Genomic DNA, 20642 nt, shown 5'->3' with positions numbered 1-20642 from the left:
AACTTCCGGTATGCTATTCTGACAAAGTATGCTACACTGACAGAACACCGGCTTCTATCTCCTTGTGATCACAGACTGGCGTCCGCACATATCCGGGGGCAGATTGTGGAGGGTATCGGCCGAGTTACGTAGATGCTAATTAGATGTGACGCCGGGGGATTGGAACATGCGTCAAGGCCGCCTTCCCTTTACACACACCCCGCTCACGTCCTGGACACTCCCCCTTCCTCCACAAAGCCCCGCTTCACCACGAGGATGTCATATTCCCCTTTATTTTGGACACTTTTCCCCTTGGACACTATTTATTCCCCTTTTTGGACATTTTATGTTTATTATTATTTCCAAAAAATCCTCTCTGTGGCCTGACGTCACACCCAGTGTCTGTCATATGCTCACCTGCCACACCCTCTTTCCGAGAGCAGAATAGCAGCATTAGTGTCTGTTCCCACGGTTGTAGAAAACGTCAAAGACCTCGGCCCGGGCACATATTTTTGTTTGCTGTTTACAGAATCTAGAGCTGTCACAGAGACCGAAGAGATATCTCTGGACACTTATTTAACTTATATCTCTAGGTAGTAGGAACATTTTCTGCATAAAATTCGATAATAAAATGGCTTACAGCGGCTTTAATTTGCCATTACAATTAGTCCTGTTTCAAAATAAAGGCAGTTTAATGTTTTACAAAAAATAATTAAAACCCAACTTATTTGAAGTTTTAAATATGTCTACCTTGATACTAATGTCTATCAACTAATGTCTCACTACTGCATATTTTGTTTTGTCAAACCACAACAATTTAGAAAAACAAAAATTGTTATATATACACAGGTCCTAAAAAATTAGCATATTGTGATAAAGTTCATTATTTTCCATAATGTAATGATAAAAATTAAACTTTCATATATTTTAGATTCATTGCACACCAACTGAAATATTTCAGGTCTTTTATTGTTTTAATACTGATGATTTTGGCATACAGCTCATGAAAACCCAAAATTCCTATCTCAAAAAATTAGCATATCATGAAAAGGGTCTCTAAACGAGCTATTAACCTAATCATCTGAATCAACTAATTAACTCTAAACATCTGCAAAAGATTCCTGAGGCTTTTAAAAACTCCCAGCCTGTTTCATTACTCAAAACCGCAATCATGGGTAAGACTGCCGACCTGACTGCTGTCCAGAAGGCCATCATTGACACCCTCAAGCAAGAGGGTAAGACACAGAAAGAAATTTCTGAACAAATAGGCTGTTCCCAGAGTGCTGTATCAAGGCACCTCTGTGGGAAGTCTGTGGGAAGGAAAAAGTGTGGCAAAAACGCTGCACAACGAGAAGAGGTGACCGGACCCTGAGGAAGATTGTGGAGAAGGACCGATTCCAGACCTTGGGGACCTGCGTGAAGCAGTGGACTGAGTCTGGAGTAGAAACATCCAGAGCCACTGTGCACAGGCACCAGAAACAGCTGCAGAAGCGCCTGACCTGGGCTACAGAGAAGCAGCACTGGACTGTTGCTCAGTGGTCCAAAGTACTTTTTTCGGATGAAAGCAAATTTTGCATGTCATTCGAAATCAAGATGCCAGAGTCTGGAGGAAGACTGGGGAGAAGGAAATGCCAAAATGCCTGAAGTCCAGTGTCAAGTACCCACAGTCAGTGATGGTCTGGGGTGCCATGTCAGCTGCTGGTGTTGGTCCACTGTGTTTTATCAAGGGCAGGGTCAATGCAGCTAGCTATCAGGAGATTTTGGAGCACTTCATGCTTCCATCTGCTGAAAAGCTTTATGGAGATGAAGATTTCATTTTTCAGCACGCACCTGGCACCTGCTCACAGTGCCAAAACCACTGGTAAATGGTTTACTGACCATGGTATTACTGTGCTCAATTGGCCTGCCAACTCTCCTGACCTGAACCCCATAGAGAATCTGTGGGATATTGTGAAGAGAAAGTTGAGAGACGTAAGACCCAACACTCTGGATGAGCTTAAGGCCGCTATCGAAGCATCCTGGGCCTCCATAACACCTCAGCAGTGCCACAGGCTGATTGCCTCCATGCCATGCCGCATTGAAGCAGTCATTTCTGCAAAAGGATTCCCGACCAAGTATTGAGTGCATAACTGAACATAATTATTTGAAGGTTGACTTTTTTGTATTAAAAACACTTCTTTTATTGGTCGGATGAAATATGCTAATTTTTTGAGATAGGAATTTTGGGTTTTCATGAGCTGTATGCCAAAATCATCAGTATTAAAACAATAAAAGACCTGAAATATTTCAGTTGGTGTGCAATGAATCTAAAATATATGAAAGTTTAATTTTTATCATTACATTATGGAAAATAATGAACTTTATCACAATATGCTAATTATTTGAGAAGGACCTGTGTGATATATATATATATATATATATATATATATATATATATATATATATATATATATATATATATATATATACATATTCTACCATGAAGCATCAGTGGAGAAGTTCAAAGATGGACACTGGATGCTTAATATTCTTCACTAAGAATGTTGTAATTGTATCTGTACCTCATGTTTCCAACACTATGTATTATGATTACCATTTGTGATGAAAATGTTTAAGACAATGATTTTAATGATCAATTTTGACAGGAGTGTCCTAATAAAGATGAAACATTCAAGGTCATTAATGCACAATCATGCTCAATATGTGTGTCTCACTGCACACAATCACATTACTGATGAGCCACACACACACACACACACACACACACACACACACACACACACAATCAAACATCCATTGTTGACATGATAATGATTTGGTATGTGTAGATGAGATCTATAGGGTAGAGATGTTGACCCTGCCTTCAGGAATGGCATTATGGGCTACAGATGCGTCAATAGTTTGAAAGGGCATCACATTGGCGTTAGGTCCCACATGACCTCACACACCCCTCAGATGTCAAGAGTCATTTCTTTTTGATGAGAAGAGATGCATACAGTGGTGAGATAAACTTTGTAAAGCATCCGGTGAGAGAGTTAGTTCAACAGCTTTCATTTTAATTCTAGAACTACAAATAATTCACAAGTTCACAAAGGTTTGTTCCCCACTGCATGTACTTATCAAGCATTGTAGCAGTTTCTGAGCCTCAGCATTTAGAACCTTAAAAACTTAAGCAAATTTCAAGCTGCTCTCCCTCAAAATCCAGCCACTACTTTGCTGAGCATATTTAAGAGTTGTCTGTTTATATCTATTGCAGAGTATTCTTAATGTTCATTGTTGATTGTTTATTTTTTATTTTTCATATCATTATTTTATTTTATTACTGGAAAAAAAAAAGTTTTGTGTTGTGTTTTGGCAATATTGTGTGCGAGAAAATAAGAGTGGGAGAGACCTGGCTATGTCAGCATCAAAGGAAGACACTGGTGGGTTGAGCCGCTGATAGCGGTTGATAAAGGCGTCTTTGTTGATTTCCCAGATCTCTCTGTGCTTGTCCCAGGTCTTCAGGTAGGTCTGTAGGTAAGAGGCATTTGTTACCATACCTGTGGCGATGGCTGCCTGGATCTTACAAATTTCTTCATCTTGCTCTGGAACAGAGAGGAAGAAAAAGAGAGATGTAAATTTTGCATTACACCAGAAAAACCTTTGTCGATGCCAAACAGCGGCTGACGACCTTATGTTATACACAACCGATGAGTTATGGATAGAAAACCTCTTGTAAAATGAAAAACACATGCTCGTATGTAGCTACTTCACATTAGTATGACATCATACATGCCTCAAACCCCCTTGCTAAAGGCCTGTTCTAATCAAATCTTTTGGCACAAAAAACATGCACAATATTTTAAAATGAGATGTTTACATTTGCTGAAGAAAATGTGAGTGACAGTTGCCTATGCTTCAGTATATAATGTTCATTAAAGGGAAGTGTTATATTTAATGCTTTGTCCACGTTTTTATGTTTTTCACCAAATTTCCAAACTATTATAATTAAAATAGTTAACTAACATAAATGGTGTTGCAGTGTGACAAATGAATTTTTAAAAGTATAATTATTTCAAGTAGTCTCTCATATACAATGGAGTCATATAAAAATGCATGTATAATAATTATAAAGGAATTATAAAAATGCTGTTTAACCATTAAATGCATGGGGATTTCCACAAACATGATTTCAAATTCGGGTCTTTAGAGACCTCGCATATATTGTATATCTTGAACAAATGGCTCTACAAGATACATAGTGTTACGAATGAGCAGCGAAGGCAGACGAGGAGATGCGGATCCAAATGCAGCTTACTTTATTAAGTGGACAATAGATAAACACAAAGGAAAACCCTCGATGGGGAAATAAACATAAAACTGAAAACACGGGCAGGGAAAACATACCAGGCTAAACAACATTCAACGATAGACAAGGACTGAACAAAGAACCAGGGTATAAATACATGAACATGAGACAAAGGGGCCAATGAACAAACAGAACTCAAAACAAGATAACAAGGTGATAGACAGAAACCAATGGTAAATTAACGAGGGCAGGTGAAAACAATGAACGGAGAACACGAACGCTAACAGGGAGACTGTGGAGCTACAAAAGGGACAAAAGTGAAAACTAAGGAATTACAAAAGTGACAAAAATGGTAAACAAAGGGCAACGGTGAAACAAGACAAGGCATACGTAACAGAGCCCCCCCTCAAAGGATCGGATCCCAGATGATCCTAAAGAAAAAAAAACAAAGACAAGAAACCCACAGGAAACAAAATGATGGCACCAGGGGCAGACAGGCAGACCAGGGGGGCACAAGAGCAAGAAGGCAGTCCAAGGGGCACAGAGGGCAGGCAGGAAGTCCAAGGGGGGCCACGAGGGGAAATGAGACAGTCCACGGGGGCACAAAGGGAAATGAGACAGTCCACGGGGCCAATTAGGCAGTCCCTGGGGGCACAAAGGGACAGGTTTAGGGGGCCAGGGAGGTATCGACCGGGGCAGTGGCCACAGGACAAAGACCGGTTTTGGTGGCCTAGGAGATGGCCGTGGGGCAAGGACCGGCTCAGGGGACCTAGGAGGTGGCCACAAGACAGAGGCCGGTTTTGGTGGCCTAGGAGATGGCCATGGGGCAAGCACCGGTTCAGCCGAGGGAGGCCCGGGATGCGGAGCCGAGGGAGGCGATGGCTTAGGAGGCTCAGAAGGCAGAGCTGAGGGAGCCACTGGAGACGGAGCCGGGGGAGGCTCAGGAGGCAGAACCGTGGGAGGTTCAGGAGGCAGAGCCGTAGGAGGGTCAGGAGGCGGAGCCGGGAGAGGCTCGGGAGGCTCAGGAGGTGGAGCCGTAGGAGGCTTGGGAGGCGGAGCCCAGGAAGGCTCGAGAGACTTGAGGGGCGGAGTCCTGGAAGGCTCGAGAGGTGGAGCCCTGGAAGGCTCGAGAGGCTTGAGAGGCGGAGCCCTGGAAGGCTCGAGAGACCTGAGGGGCGGAGCCCTGGGAGGCTCGAGAGACTTGAGGGGCGGAGCCCTGGAAGGCTCGAGAGGCTTGAGGGGCGGAACCCTGGAAGGCTCGAGGGGTGGAGCCCTGGAAGGCTTGAGGGGCGGAGCCCTGGAAGGCTCGAGGGGCGGAGCCCTGGGAGGCTTGAGGGGCGGAGCCCTGGGAGGCTCGGGAAGCTCGAGAGGCGGAGCCCTGGAAGGCTCGAGAGACTTGAGAGGCGGAGCCCTGGGAGGCTCGAGAGACTTGAGAGGCGGAGCCCTGGGAGGCTCGGGAGGAGGAGCCCTGGAAGACTCGAGAGACTTGAGAGGCGGAGCCCTGGGAGGCTCGAGAGACTTGAGAGGTGGAGCCCTGGGAGGCTCGAGATGCTTGAGAGGTGGAGCCCTGGAAGGCTCGAGATGCTTGAGAGGCGGAGCCCTGGAAGGCTCGAGGGGCTTGAGGGGCGGAGCCCTGGGAGGCTCGAGAGGCTCGGGAGGAGGAGCCCTGAGAGGCTCGAGAGGAGGAGCCCTGGGAGGCTCGAGAGACGGAGTCCTGGAAGACTCGGGAGGCGGAGCTCTAGGAAGCTCGAGAGGAGCCCTGGAAGACTCGGTAGGTGGAGCTCCGGAAAGCTCGGGAGGCTCGGAAGGCGGAGCTCCGGAAAGCTCGGAAGGCGGAGCTCTGGAAAGCTCGGGAGGCTCGGAAGGCAGAGCTCTGGAAAGATCGGGAGGCGGAGCTCTGGAAAGCTCGGGAGGCTCGGAAGGCGGAGCTCTGGAAAGCTCGGAAGGCGGAGTTCTGGAAAGCTCGGGAGGCGGAGCTCTGGAAAGCTCGGAAGGCGTTGGCGCTTGGACGGTCATGGCTCCAGGCGCTGGCCCAGGGACGGTCGGGGCTACAGGCGCTGGCTCAGGGACGGTCGAGGCCACAGGCGCTGGCTCAGGGACGGTCGAGGCTACAGGCACTGGCTCAGGGACGGTTGAGGCTACAGGCGCTGGCTCAGGGACGGTCGAGGCTACAGGCGCTGGCTCACGGACATCTGAGGCTACAGGCACTGGCTCATTGACGTTTGAGGCTATCGGCACTGGCTCACTGACGGTCGAGGGCTCAGGCTCGCTCACCGTGGCTGACGAGGACTCAGGCTCGCTCACAGTGACATGCGTGGGCTCTGGCTCGCCACAGTGACATGCGGGCTCTGGCTCAGACCGGGCAGGCGTGGCCGGGAGGCGGAAGCCCATGTACTCCTCCTCCTCCTCCTCTGGGCAGACGAAGATGGACGCGCTGGTTCGTGGGGGGCGACTGGCGTAGGGATGGGCTTGCTGACAGGTGGAACTGGCGTGACGGGAAGAGCCAAGGGCGAGTTGAAGGTCGCCACCACGGGAGGTGAGGTAGGGTTCTCCTCTGTCACGTCCACCATGAGTGACGAGCCGCTGACCAGCAGAGCCTCTTCCACCATCTCCTGCAAAGTCCAACAGAGCGTCGCTGGTGGCAACCACTCCCTTAGTGAGGCATTCAGATTTCCCCGAAAGAAAGATGCCAGGATTGAGTCTGGGAAGTCGGAGACAAACGCCAGCTCGAGGAAGTCCTGGATGTGGTCTTCAATCGGTCGGTCCCCTTGCTTCAAGCAAAGGAGCCGATAATTCGCCGAATAGGCTGCTGGATCCATGTGTGGTCTATCGTTCTGTTACGAATGAGCAGCGAAGGCAGACGAGGAGATGCGGATCCAAATGCAGCTTACTTTATTAAGTGGACAATAGATAAACACAAAGGAAAACCCTCAATGGGGAAATAAACATAAAACTGAAAACACGGGCAGGGAAAACATACCAGGCTAAACAACATTCAACGATAGACAAGGACTGAACAAAGAACCAGGGTATAGATACATGAACATGAGACAAAGGGGCCAATGAACAAACAGAACTCAAAACAAGATAACAAGGTGATAGACAGAAACCAATGGTAAATTAACGAGGGCAGGTGAAAACAATGAACGGAGAACACGAACGCTAACAGGGAGACTGTGGAGCTACAAAAGGGACAAAAGTGAAAACTAAGGAATTACAAAAGTGACAAAAATGGTAAACAAAGGGCAACGGTGAAACAAGACAAGGTATACGTAACACATAGACAGTGTAAGAATTTTCAAGACAATTAGAAAAGATGTTTATGTTTCATACAGTATATCAAAGAGATGATGTAACAAATCAGGACAAATCTAGAACAGGATTTATTACTTGTACACTAAACTTTCATGAGACTCAAATAGCTATCAAACACTTGAGCTTCTCATAACACTACACATAAGGCACTCGTGCATTTTCTCAGGCACTTTTTGAGTCTAAACAGACCCACAACATAATTTCAGTAGTACACACAAACAACAGTAGCCAAATCATACTGTTCATGTGATACACTTGATATAGTTTACTTACATGTTGTTTCTTTATCAAACAATAACGTCAAATGTAAATCAAGTCAATCACTGAAACAACAATGTTACCTTGAGTAAGAAATTGCATGTTGCATATGTATGTGTAAACGCATATGAGATACAGATAATTCACAATTGTTGCAAGTTAAATTGTCATGATATCGTAGACATTTGTATGATTATAGTTATCATTGGTCTTGATATAAATAATTAGATATAATGTGATAGTAAACTTGACATCAAATAATCATACAAATATGTTTTTTGAATGCAAAAAGGTGACACTATATCATACTGTAACTATGGTCTCTAATGATCCTATACACTTTTGGTACTTAAGCCATTATATAAAAATAAAAAAAAATATGTTTTGACATTTTTGGCTTCTTTTTTTTTTTGTGCTACACTATATATAAGAGAAAGGTTGAGTAAACCTAAAGAAGTGTGGGCATAACTCCAAAAAATAGATGAGGTACAGGAGGTGAAATGAGGTCCCTTGTCACTAAAGACCTGAGGTATGTTTAAGGGTTACAATAGTTTTGGATGGTCTATAGCATCTCACACTGACAGACACCTCTGTCACTGCTTGGAAATGCCATGTTAACTATGCTAATAAAGCCCACCAGATAAACATGGGCATTAATAGGCTGACGGACAACTGCAGAGAGCAGGGAAAAGGAATGGAGAGGGAGGCAGGAATGGAGGGATCTGGGAAGAATAATGAATGAATGACAGAGGGGCACATACAGGGGTAATGAGGGGTGGGAAAATAAAGAGGTGAGACTGAGAGGAGAGAAATGAGAATATGTAGAAGCAGTGATATAGGACGGCATAAAATTAAAATAGAGGGATGTGGAGAAAGAAATGGACAGTGTGCGTACCAATGATGCTGTGGATGGGTTTTCTCTGCAAGTGCTGATGGGTCAGCAGGTCAGGCAGACGTCTGAACACTGAGATTGTGTTGATGAGCTGAGCGCAAATGCTGTTCACTAGCTGGGCCAGTTTCTGAAGAGAGGGAGAAAAATCCACCTAGGCACACACATATTCAGAAAAACTACATTAAAGGACAGTTTTTATGGTATGTCCTGAGCGAGCATTAATGTATTTCCCTTCCCGCTAGCTCATGGGAGTGTTCTACCTTGGGCAGTCTGTCTCCACAACCCAACCTAAGCAACCACTGTCCCTAAAATATACTGAATTAAGTTCCTAAATACACACTAGCACTTCTACTTTTTCTCTCTCTGTGTGTGTTTAGATGACTAAGCATCATGGGACATTACCCATAGGCCTCGGTCCAACTATACCTCTGTAAAGCTGAACAGTAGAGTCTGAGCTGAATAATGCAGCCATGCTGCCACAGCTGTGATTTATAGAGGTTGTTGTGTTCTGTATGCCCTCTGCTTGATGTATGATAGCGTCTTTATGCTGTATGTAAAAAACATGGCTAGCAGCTCTCCGGGACCAACACAATGATTCACACTGACTCACCATGCTAGAGTTTTTATTTTATGCTTTTTTCCCTGAAAGCACAGAGAGTGTGTTTGTGAAAATGATGTTTAAATATGATCTAAGGGTCACCTCGCATATCAGTGACTGGTGCATTACTAGAACAGACAAAGAGAGTGTGTGTGTGTGTGTGTGTTGTGTGTATGTGTGTGCACCTGAGCAGTAGATCCAGGGGTGTTCTTTCTCAGTACCACCTCTACTCTAAATAAGGGGTTTGGGGAGGTCTTGCCATCTCCATTGATGGCTTTAGAGAGCTCCTGCAGAGAGCGCTTTATATTTACACGAAACGCCTCCTCGACCATCCGGTCCATCTTTTCCGTGTATAACACCCAGTGCTGCTGCACCTGAACACAGCATGCACACAAACAGTATAATTTACATAAAGTAAACATAGGCTTGCCAACTAGTCCAGAAAATATGAAGAGAGTCTGTACATAAGTTGAATTTTATATTGATGTGCCAAGTTGCTACATTGTTTAGCAACTTTAGCAACAACAGGGAAGCACAGTTAGGGCTCTATTTTTATGAATGCGTAATCCGCAGCGCAACGCGCTATAACTGTGCGCAATGTCTTATCCAATTTTTGTGAGAGTGCTAATTCTAAGTGCAATTTTTGTCCCAGCGTAAATGCCCGTGGATGGGAGTGTTTGCGCTACTGTGGGTGTTGGCGCAAACTATGGGTGTATTGTATTGTATTGTAAATGACGTGGCACAAAGTGCAAATCGCTATTTTTCTAAGAATTCGGTCATTGCACTAACACGTTTCAATACTACCTCTTAACTCAGGGCAAAGTCCAAATTCAGTTCCTGCATTTGGAGTTTGGAGATTTCACCAGCAGGTGGTAATAAAGTTCATGTCCAAATTCTGAAAGTACAGAACATCAAATAATGTCCATGACAATCACTGTTGAAGCTTTTTTTTTAAACAAAAAATTAGATTTATTTTACATTTTCTAGAGATCATGGTTTATTTATTCAATTATTATTATTATTATTTTTATTTTTATGTTTAAGTCACTGCAAAAGGGGCCGGTGGAAGGAGAGAGGAAAATGTTTGGATTTGGTATGATGTTTTTGACCACTTTGTTATTTTGATTATATTTTTGTTTCGTTTGAAGTGTAATTTGAATTTAGAAATATTTTTGGTTTAATTTTTTTCGTGTTTCAATAAATTAATAAAAAGTTTCAAAATCAATGTTGACCGGAACAAGTGAAGTGTGTGCAGATACCAATCACTGTTAAAACTAACCATGATTTGTGTGTCAGTAGATGAAAATGATTAAATATACTTACATTCTCTATAATTTAACGGAGCCTACATCCATATCTGTGTTGGAGAAGAATCTCCATTGACCGGATTAGAGCCTTGTGCGTGCAATTTTCCAAACCCACTTGCACATAGATTTAGCGCATGCTTATACGATGGCCATGCCTATTAATTTTGCACTTATGAATAAAGGAATTGCGCTGCGCTTAAAATGAAATAGGTCCCTTAGGCTTTGAGGTTTGTTTAAATCTTTAATAAAACCTTTAAAACCTTTAGTATTAGCATAAATATTTGAGATGAGTGCACCAATTCAAGTATTTCTTAAACATTGGTGTCTTTTATAAAATTCCGGTTACAGTTGTTTTACAAAAGTAATCACTTTATATATTATATATATTTATATTACCAAGGTTAATAGGTTTTAGACCCTCAAAAACACCCTTTAACTGTGCACGGCTTATTACTAATGCAGTAGCTTATTTTTTTAAAGTCCCAATGAACTGCCTTCACAAGCGCACTTTTCTTTGATGTGTCAACTGAAACAGGAAGCTGGGGTGGGATAGCAGCTTGTCCATAACATTGCAACATGGCAAAGCAACACATACAATACACTCATTTACACCTTTCCCACTGACCAAAATGTCATTTTTAACTCATGTCATCAAACGTCATTTGGAATATGCTGCACAAGTCGCATGGAATAGTTACTTGGATAATTTTATTCAAAATATATAAAGCTCAAATGGGAATTTTCCTTTAAAGGGAATACAATTATGAAGCCACTGTGTTAAAAAAAAACAAAAAAACAAAGTATGTAATTCAATGTGGCTTTAAAATTCACGTTTGATGTGTGACTATGTGTAATTTATGTTGTAAAAGTCCATAATTTAAGTTGAAAACCCCCATTATAAAAACCCATAGGAAAATCCAGAGGGAACCCATGGCAAATTCTCTTCCAGGTTTTTGGACAACAACCTGAACAGATCTATGACAAGATGTACAGTGAAAAAGGAGTAACATTTTGATCTGTTCTCAACCAAAACCAAATGGATTGCTTCAGAAGACAGATTTAACCACTGGAGTCTTATGAATGACTTTCATGCTGACTTTATCTCCTTTCTGGAGTGTGACAAGGAGGAGGGTGTGGCCGGGCCATAATGATGGACGACCGGTGCTGAATCAGCCCAATCAGCCGGGAGAGGGATGAAGAGGAGCCAGGGACACCAGTTTGAGAGAGAGAGCTACACGAAAGATGCACAAAGTTGTGTGTGTACGTCAGTTTTATGTTACATTTAAGTTCCTTTGTGTTATTAAAGGTTTATATTGACAGCTTGGCCGGATCCCACCTCCTCCTTGCCCATCTTGTGAACCCGTTACATGGGTGCCGATACCCAGAAGGGAGGAGGGATGTGCTGTCAGGTAGAGCCCTTGCTGCTGATGGAGGGTCCGCTGCCATCCGCCAGGTGGCAGAGGAGCTGCTGATGTCTGTCAGGAGGCGGAAGAGCCCGCCATCGCGGAGGACTGCTGCAAAGCTGGTTGAGGACCAGTCGACAGTGTGTTCGTGCCAGTTTTTCTCTCTCTCTCTCTCTCTCTCTCTCTCTCCCTGTCTCACATGCTTGCTCTTTCCCTCTCCCCTCTCCCCTCCCATTATCCTACTCAGATTCCCAGGAGGAACACACACACACACACACACACACACACACACACACACACACACACACACACACACACACACACACTCTAACCTCTGGGCCATCTGTGTGGAATGTCCTGTAGACTCTGGCCATGATGTTGACAATGTCCTGGTGAGCGGTCTGCAACTGCAGCAGCTGGCTGTGCTGATGACTCTGCTGATCTTCCTGGAACTCCAGATCTCCATAGACAACCCTGCCATCCACACGCACCAACAGCTGCTCACTGATCTGAGTACAGAGCTTAGAGACAGCCAGGTTAGCGGCCTTATACTCATCCACCATTAACTGGACCTGCAGGAGAGACGATTGATTGAAAGAAAGAGAAAGGAAAATAAAATAAAAATAATAATATATATATATATATATATATATATATATATATAGAGAGAGAGAGAGAGAGAGAGAGAGAGAGAGAGAGAGAGAGAGAGAGAGAGAGAGAGAAATTTAATCCTAAAGTAGACAGTTCGGTTAACAGTGAATTTTAGATTTGATGATCACCTCACACCCCTTCTGACTACACCCTGTCTCTAACACTTTGTTGTACGCCGGTCAATTATTTTGGTATCATTGATTTCAGATTTGCCCATCCCTAACCGTCACAACAAAACAAACTGTGGTTAGGTGCATTAAATGCCAGTCAGGCAGCCTCTTCCTGAATTAGTGGGCAGAAATAAGTGGACAAGGCTTTATGCCAACAGTCAAAAGGCCCAAGTTGCCTCCAGCACAGGCTCAGCAGCCATTACTGCTGCCATAGACATCTTACTAACTGTAATTACATCAAACTGAAAACCTCTGAACAAAACATTGTTTTAGGCACCTCTCTGTTTAAAAAAATGCACATGGGAATAAATGTTCTACACCTGCAGTGAGGAGGAGCACACAGGTCATTTTGACTAACTGCTCTGTGTGGAGCAACAGCACTAAATAACAATTTTAAAAGCTCAGGGGCTGGATTCACAAAAAGAAAAATTAAAAATATGTTCATAAGAATGTTTCTAAGTGCAATTCTTGAAAAAATATTTAAAAGCTCTCATATATTTAGTTAAGGACATCTTATTTTTTTCTTAAGAATTAAATGATAGGCTTTGACATCGTCTGATCATACTAGCCTGCTCATGAGGTTGCTTTGTCTAATACAACAAATTCAATACTTCAACACTGGTAAAATCATAATGTTAAAAGTATTAATCTATTAACCTTTTATTATTAAAGGAGCAAGCAACTTGCGATCAATCCTTTCAATGTAAAGTGTGTGAGATGTGTTATTTTAATGACATTAAACAACTGTCTTGCTGGTAACCGTTTGACAGCTTTTAATTTGACATGGAGGAAAAGAAAAGAAACAAAAAATTCAGTAGACAACAGCTGGAGGTTCTTGTTGATGAAACTACTGCAAGAAACAAATTCTCCTTGGGAAGCTTGATAATTATGAAAGGGTGGCAGAGGACAGTGAGTGCTATGCAGCGCATCCTTTTGAATTGACTAGCATGATTGGTCACCATATTAAGAAGCTTCATAAAAACATTTATCAAATTATTATACATTTAACAAAAAATTTTAATAAAACACAAAACAGTCAAAAATGTGTTGTGGTCTATAATCACATTTCTACCTAAAGCTGTCCCTTGCGATGTCCGACTCAACATGATAGAACATGTCACATTTGATATATCCCAGGAAATTCATTTAACATCTTATCTTTTGGAATTTAAGACAACTGTGAAGTTTTCCAACATTTACAAAGTTATATACAATAATTTTTTCTCGAGAATTTGTATTCTTTTTAAGCTATTTTAAGAAAAAAATATGTCAAGATATTTTTGGGAATACAAAATATAAAGGTATTATTAACTTAGAATTTAAGAAGAAAATGGCAGTTAAGAAGAATTTTCTTCTTAAGAATGTTTCTTGAATCCGGCCCCAGGTGCTCCTCCATTATGCTGTCCTTCCTAATTTCCAAACGCACAAGGAATAGTACATGCAAAAAAAAAAAATTTTCTGACTGAGAAAACAGCTAGAACTAGAGTCAATTGTAGAAAAGAAAAATCACAAATGAGGTGTTTTTACTATCTTAATTGTTTCTCCTAGACAGCAATGACAAAAATGCACATTGTTTCAAACCTATAGCCAAAATAAGTAAATATTATGGGCCCTATTTTAACAGCAATGCTTTAAGTCATACGTGCAAAGTCAGTGGGCATGGCCATGAAGTTTCTGTATTTTCGTGCAAGTATGCGCTAAGTCTAGGCACAAGTGGGTTTGCCGAAATTGCATGCCCAAAACACTAATGGACTGGGTCGGAGGTTTTCTCTGGTTATTGTACCATCTGTGTCCTATTATATAGTCAATTCCCTGTGAAGCACCAGCAATATAACCAAAGGCAGCACATTCATAAGAAGTTGGTATTGTAAATAGACTTTATGCAAGGAATTAGAAGAATAGAAATATGGATTTACGTTCTTTTGTACATTAACAGTGTTCTTGTTAAATGTCAGGCGTTTCTATGACAGTGATAAAGTCCTTTTATATGCATGGAAAATGTGGTTCTCGTTAGGACTTGTATGTAGGCTCTGTTAAATTATAGAGAATGTAAGTATTATTCCTGTTTTTCATCTACTGACACACCATTTATGGATTGTATTGGCCTTACAGGTTAGGCAGAGGACCTAGGGTTTTTTTTGTCGCAAGTGCCTTACTGTAGCTACAATGTTTGCATTTTTTTTTTTAAATACAAAAATTCTAAATTATTTTTTGTCTAAATAATCAGAAGGCCACAAATGCTGAACAGATCTTAACTTGTATTGAACCCACAACATTACTTCTAAGTCTTCAACTTCTCAGGTTTTTATCCTGAAAAAAGACCCCAAAAGATCCCATATGTGTCTCTTCTAGAGTTTCTGAAGAGATTTCAACAATGTCTCAAACTGGGCACAACTTTGCAATAAGCAGTCAGAGATTTTACTATGACCTGAAAAATGTTGTCCTCAAACACCCACCCCAAAAAATGCTATCCACATGAATTAATTTATTAATATAAATTATAAATAGCTCTAAACTGTATATGAACAGAATTTTCTCATGTGTGTTAATCTGACACAAAGTTGATACTTGAATGAATCATAACTGAGAACTCCATAAAGTCTCCTGAGCTATGAAAGAGCAGCCTCTAAGCAATAAAAAAACATGAAAAGAAAAGAAAAGAAAAAAGTCAATAAAAAAGAAAAGAAAGAGTGTGAGCAGGCAAAATTGGTTAGAATGGGTGTGAGGGGAACGTGGTGGGAGATGGATGGAAAAAAAATAAAATGGCACAGCAGGGGTTTTCCTGTAGGATTTTCCAGCTCATGTCTTCCTCTCTCTTCCACAGAAAAAGAAAGCATTAGATTTCAACCCCGTCCCTGTGCCTCAAATCAAACGAGACAGCTCTTATCCACAAAGCATCAGGCTTTTCTCATCCAACAGCTCCTTACTCAATCTGCGGAGGGGCAGCATTGCTGAGACGTTTCTGTAAGTTTGTGCGAAGGTTCTATGAAGCATCTAACATGCCGAATAATCTCACTCTTCCTCCCGCATCTGGATCCAGCTCGTCTCATGGATTTTCATGGGATGAAACACGTCATATGAAATAAGCATCAAAACATTACTCTGCATACATGCATGTGTGTGTAGAATGTATACTTATGTTTCTAAGTGTGTGTGGGTGTGTTTAAGCTCAGATGTGTCATGTTCTCCACACTCCTTCATTACCACTGAAGCTGTTGCCAGTTCTTCATTTTAGGCTTCATGAATGTCAGACTTTTGACATGTTGTCACACACACACACACACACACACACACACACACACACACACACACACACACACACACACACACACACACACACACACACACACACATGTTGGACTACCTATCATTATGAGGACTTTCCATAGACATAATGAATTTTATACTGTACAAACTATAGATTCTATCCTCTAAACCTAACACAACTCCTAAACCTAACCCTCACAGAAAACCTTCTGCATTTTTACATTTTCAATAAAACATTGTTTAGTATGATTTTTAAGCGATTTGAATTATGGGGACACTAGAAATGTCCTCATAAATCACATTTATAGCATAATAACCTTGTAATTACCAGTTTGTAACTTCCAAATTGTCCTCGTAAATCACAAAACACGCACACACACACACACACACACACACACACATACACACAAGAGCAAGGAGCGAGTGAGACCAGGGCACAGTGGTGGCACTGAATCGAGACTGTCTGGCTTTCATTGTGAACCCTATAGCTGTTTATACTGAGAGATGTCTGTGTGGCCTTTATTAAAGTAGATGGGACACTCACATTTCTGCTTGCACGCCTGTGCATATGTGTGTCTTTACCACATGGCTAAAGGGCACCGCCAGTACTTTAATATCACATTGCCTTGTACAATGTAGGAGTGATGGACAGCCGGCAATGGAAGTGAATAGATTGCTGCTAGATCTCTGCTCTTTGTTGTATAAGGCACAACTGCACTCCGCTGAGTCGGACTTCCATTCTCAGTGAAGCCTGCTACCTTATTCTTGCATTACAAAAGCAATATCAACAAGTAAAAAGGACACGGGTGTCCCGGAACAAAACACAAGCAAAGCCTTCTGATCTTGAATGACTGTAGTTAGGGTCCAAATGTAACTTTTTTATACCTGACAAAAGAGTGTGAATTGAAAAATTGTCCTTTGCCATGAAACTGTATTTTTCATGAATTTTTTATGAAATATATTATAAATTATCTTGACCCAATGACTATTTATGATAATGATTATTTCACTGATTTGTATGCATATTTATGACAAAGGTCTTTGTGTCATTTGAGATGAGTCCATCCCTGTATCTTAGTGAAATTGCACCTGACACAAAAACCTGAAGACACAGTAATTTTGTTCCTCATTTTTGCTTTGATTGCTTAATGCAAAGACTATTCAACAAATATGTATGTTGAGTTTAGAAGATAAATAAATAAAAATTTTGATGATGAGTTTTACACAGAGGTAAAAGTTGTTAGAAGATGCGCAATGTTTTGGGTTTGTATTTCTTTGATTTAAATAAATAACATAAATTTAATAAATGAGGGCCAGAGTATCAATCTTAAAATTTGATTTTAACCACATATTATGTCGCAGTTCCTAAGAAAGTTGACAGCAACTGGGGAGTAACTCGGTTTTATTCACTTGCAAAAAAGATTTGTGATTTCTTCTGAAAGTCCAACCCCAAAACTGTTGGTCTAACCCAATTGTGTGGAAAAATTTAAAATCTTACGTCTTGAGGGCGAATTAAGTTGAACTTTTGCGTGGGGTATTTTAGCACAAAAAGCTGCATCTTATTCACTTACCACCTGCTATCTAGTTTAAGCAGGCGCAATCAGTTCTGAAATAACTCTGCATCTTGAATATTTAAATTAAGTCATTGACACTCCTTTCTGTTAAAACATGCCTTCTTTCTATGTAAATTAGGCTCATTCACAATACTGTGCAGTTTTCACAGTGCAATTCACATATTTCTATTACCGCCTGAGAAAAGCAGGCGGTAAATTAAATTTTACTTAAAATAGATGCTTGTGTAGATTTTATATTGATAATGGCAGAAGAAATCTTTTTTTGGATTGCTGGTGAACAGCATGGCAATGCTGGTCCACTAGTGGGACCAGAATAAACCATCCTGGAAATTCATGCTGGTCTAACTGAGTCTTTTCAGAAAGGGTGAGGATTGTGATTAAGGTGAGTACAGAAAGTTTGTGCCTGCCTGAGGAAAACAAGATTTTCACATCTGTTTGGGTGTTGAGGCCATAGATTTCTACTGCCACCTTGACCTATAACATTTTTTCCACATGCATGTGTGTTTTGCTGTAAGTGTGTGTGTGTGTGTGTGTGTGTGTGTGTGTGTGTGTGTATGTATAGTAAGCTACTGACCTTGTTGGCATGTACTCTGCAGTCATTAATAAAGACGCTGGCTGTTCCTTTTGTTGACCAGTGCAGTTTAGACAGGCCTGGCTTAATTTTCTTATCCAAAAACCGGATTCTCTCAGAGAAGAGACCAAGCTCATCTGCATTTAGGGCCGTTATGATTCTGACAGAGAGTAAACAGAAATATTACTTTGTGTGTGAGTGTGTGTGTGTATGTATGTGTAAAAGTTCATTTTTATTTTAGGTCTTACAGTCATTAACAAGTTCCTTTTGCAGAATTTGTGATGAATAAGCCCTTTTTTAAAAAACACAACAGAACAAGAGGGTGGTAAAAATTGATTAACAAGTCTTAAGGATGTGTCATTGGGGCAAGTGGCCTGTTTAGCTTGTGCTGGGTTTAAGTGTTTGTTTCCAGCTGGCATGCGTAGAATGCATTTAATGCAGTGACAATGCTGACAGAGATGACTCACTTTGTCCCTCTGAGAGCTACAATGAGTCCTCCAGTCTGAAGGGCATGTATGTATGTGTGTGTACGCGTTGAGAGGCTTATGTGAAAGAGGAGAAGGTTATTATTCACTACAGAACGAGGGACATGAGTGTGAATTGTTTTGTTCAGTGGAAGTGTGAGTGTATGTGTGTGCATGTTTAATTCAAGTGCTTTTCTCCAGATTGGATGTGCTGAAGTCTTGAATAGAAATTGCATATGTCTAGGCAGATAGAATGTTTGTACTTTAGTGTAAATGTGTGTAGGCTGAGGAGTTGAAGAGTAATCTGCGAATATTAAAGAAGAGAAGTTATATGACAAGTACAATATTTAAATATGTACTTTGTGTAATTGGCAAGTATGCATCAGTGTTTGGAGGAGTACTTATGAGGAAAAAATTGTAAAATCTCAAAAAATCTAGTAAAACTGATTTGCTTGACCAGTCTTGTTACTAAAACTGGATAAACATATCCAGTTTAAGAATTTAATACATTTATATATAAAACAGTTAATACATGTAGATAATGTATTAATTAATGGACAAAATAATGTCCTAATTTGAATCGAAATATACCAAAAGGTGTCTGTAAGGGGCTGGGTTATAGTGTAGTAATTATAGTTAGCTTATTGCAATTAAATAATTATAATTTAAGAACAATAGTAGTCTATTAAAGGTCCTCACAAATAAAGGTTTGTGTTAATCTAAGTGTGTCTCTGTGTGAAAGAGAAGAGAGTCTATGTCCTTCAGACCTGTTGTAATCTCTGACCACCAGCAGGACATTCTCCCTCAGGTTGCGAAGTTCCTCTCTGCGCTGATACACCTCTGTGACGTAGTGAGGGATCTCAAACAGCAGCCGGTCCCAGTAATGAATCTCATTAAACATCTTCAACAGGTCCCTTAACACACACACACACACACACACACACACACACACACACACACACACACACACACACACACACACACACACTTACACATTCACAGTCTCTGTGTGTATGTCTGTTCACACTACAAAATACTGTAAAGCATGTATTAAACATGCACAGAAATACAGTGTACTGTACATGTGTTATGACTACAGAACATAAGGGACTTTAAGTAAGACGCAGATAGGACAGTTATGGCATTCTGTGTTCTATTGACTTGTTATGCACTACTTCCTAAAATAACCATTATTGTTATTCTTGCAGTCAAAATTTGCACTGTAAAAATCAATGACAGCTGTAACTAATCAATGCTGGCTAGTGACCATGGTATAAGCGGGATAATCCGGCTAGGTGTGCGTTAAACAATTTTAATCATTTAATGATATCTTTAACACACACCTAGCCGTGGATTATCCCTTACTTATAAATGGTTGCTATCTTTCACTGTACTCTATATTGTTGCTTAGTGATTTTTGCATTTCCGGCTACAGCGGTTGAGCAGTTTACTTTTGGTTGCCACAGACGTCCTGTCCGTGGCTATTGTTTAAAGTCCCTATTGAACATTTAAAGACAGCAAATAAAGGCAAGAAAAGGATAAAAGCCATGATTATTTTTAAAGGTTTGTATTTGTTTATTAAACATGAAGCGGCATTTGCAATGCAATTAACTTCCGTAATATGAATTTACGAGTGAAACAGAATATTTAATGGAAAATAATGTTGGGTGGGACTTGACGTGATTTGGATAATTTGGTTGATTGTATTGATATTATAGGTTTAAATTATTCTTCCCTGCTCAAGTGGACAATGTAAAAGCATAATGTAAAATATGTTTCAGAGTCTGAGAAAGTTAGTACATTCTGAATGATAATAAAAATAAACTTCTATGGTGAAGAGCTATAATGGAGAGGAAGATATTGAGCAAATAATGACTTATATTTCTTTCTGTTCCTCACACAAAG

At 41.0% G+C, this 20642-nt stretch overlaps 1 protein-coding gene across 1 annotated transcript in view; it reads right to left on the bottom strand.

The window, feature by feature from the left end:
• dnah2 (dynein, axonemal, heavy chain 2) overlaps window positions 1-20642 on the bottom strand; it is a 259741-nt gene that overhangs the window by 161868 nt on the left and 77231 nt on the right. Inside the window, exons 14-19 of the mRNA XM_052139940.1 lie at window positions 19505-19651; window positions 18277-18433; window positions 12373-12612; window positions 9516-9704; window positions 8736-8883; window positions 3371-3563 (exon numbers count right to left, since the gene is read on the bottom strand). Of these exons, the coding sequence (XP_051995900.1) occupies window positions 3371-3563; window positions 8736-8883; window positions 9516-9704; window positions 12373-12612; window positions 18277-18433; window positions 19505-19651 (1074 nt within the window). The remainder of the gene's footprint in view (window positions 1-3370; window positions 3564-8735; window positions 8884-9515; window positions 9705-12372; window positions 12613-18276; window positions 18434-19504; window positions 19652-20642) is intronic.

This window comes from Xyrauchen texanus, chromosome 2, assembly GCF_025860055.1.
Source record: "Xyrauchen texanus isolate HMW12.3.18 chromosome 2, RBS_HiC_50CHRs, whole genome shotgun sequence".
NCBI lineage: Eukaryota > Metazoa > Chordata > Actinopteri > Cypriniformes > Catostomidae > Xyrauchen > Xyrauchen texanus.
The sequence above is the reverse complement of the archived record's forward strand: the minus strand, read 5'-3'. Positions and strand labels throughout refer to the sequence as shown.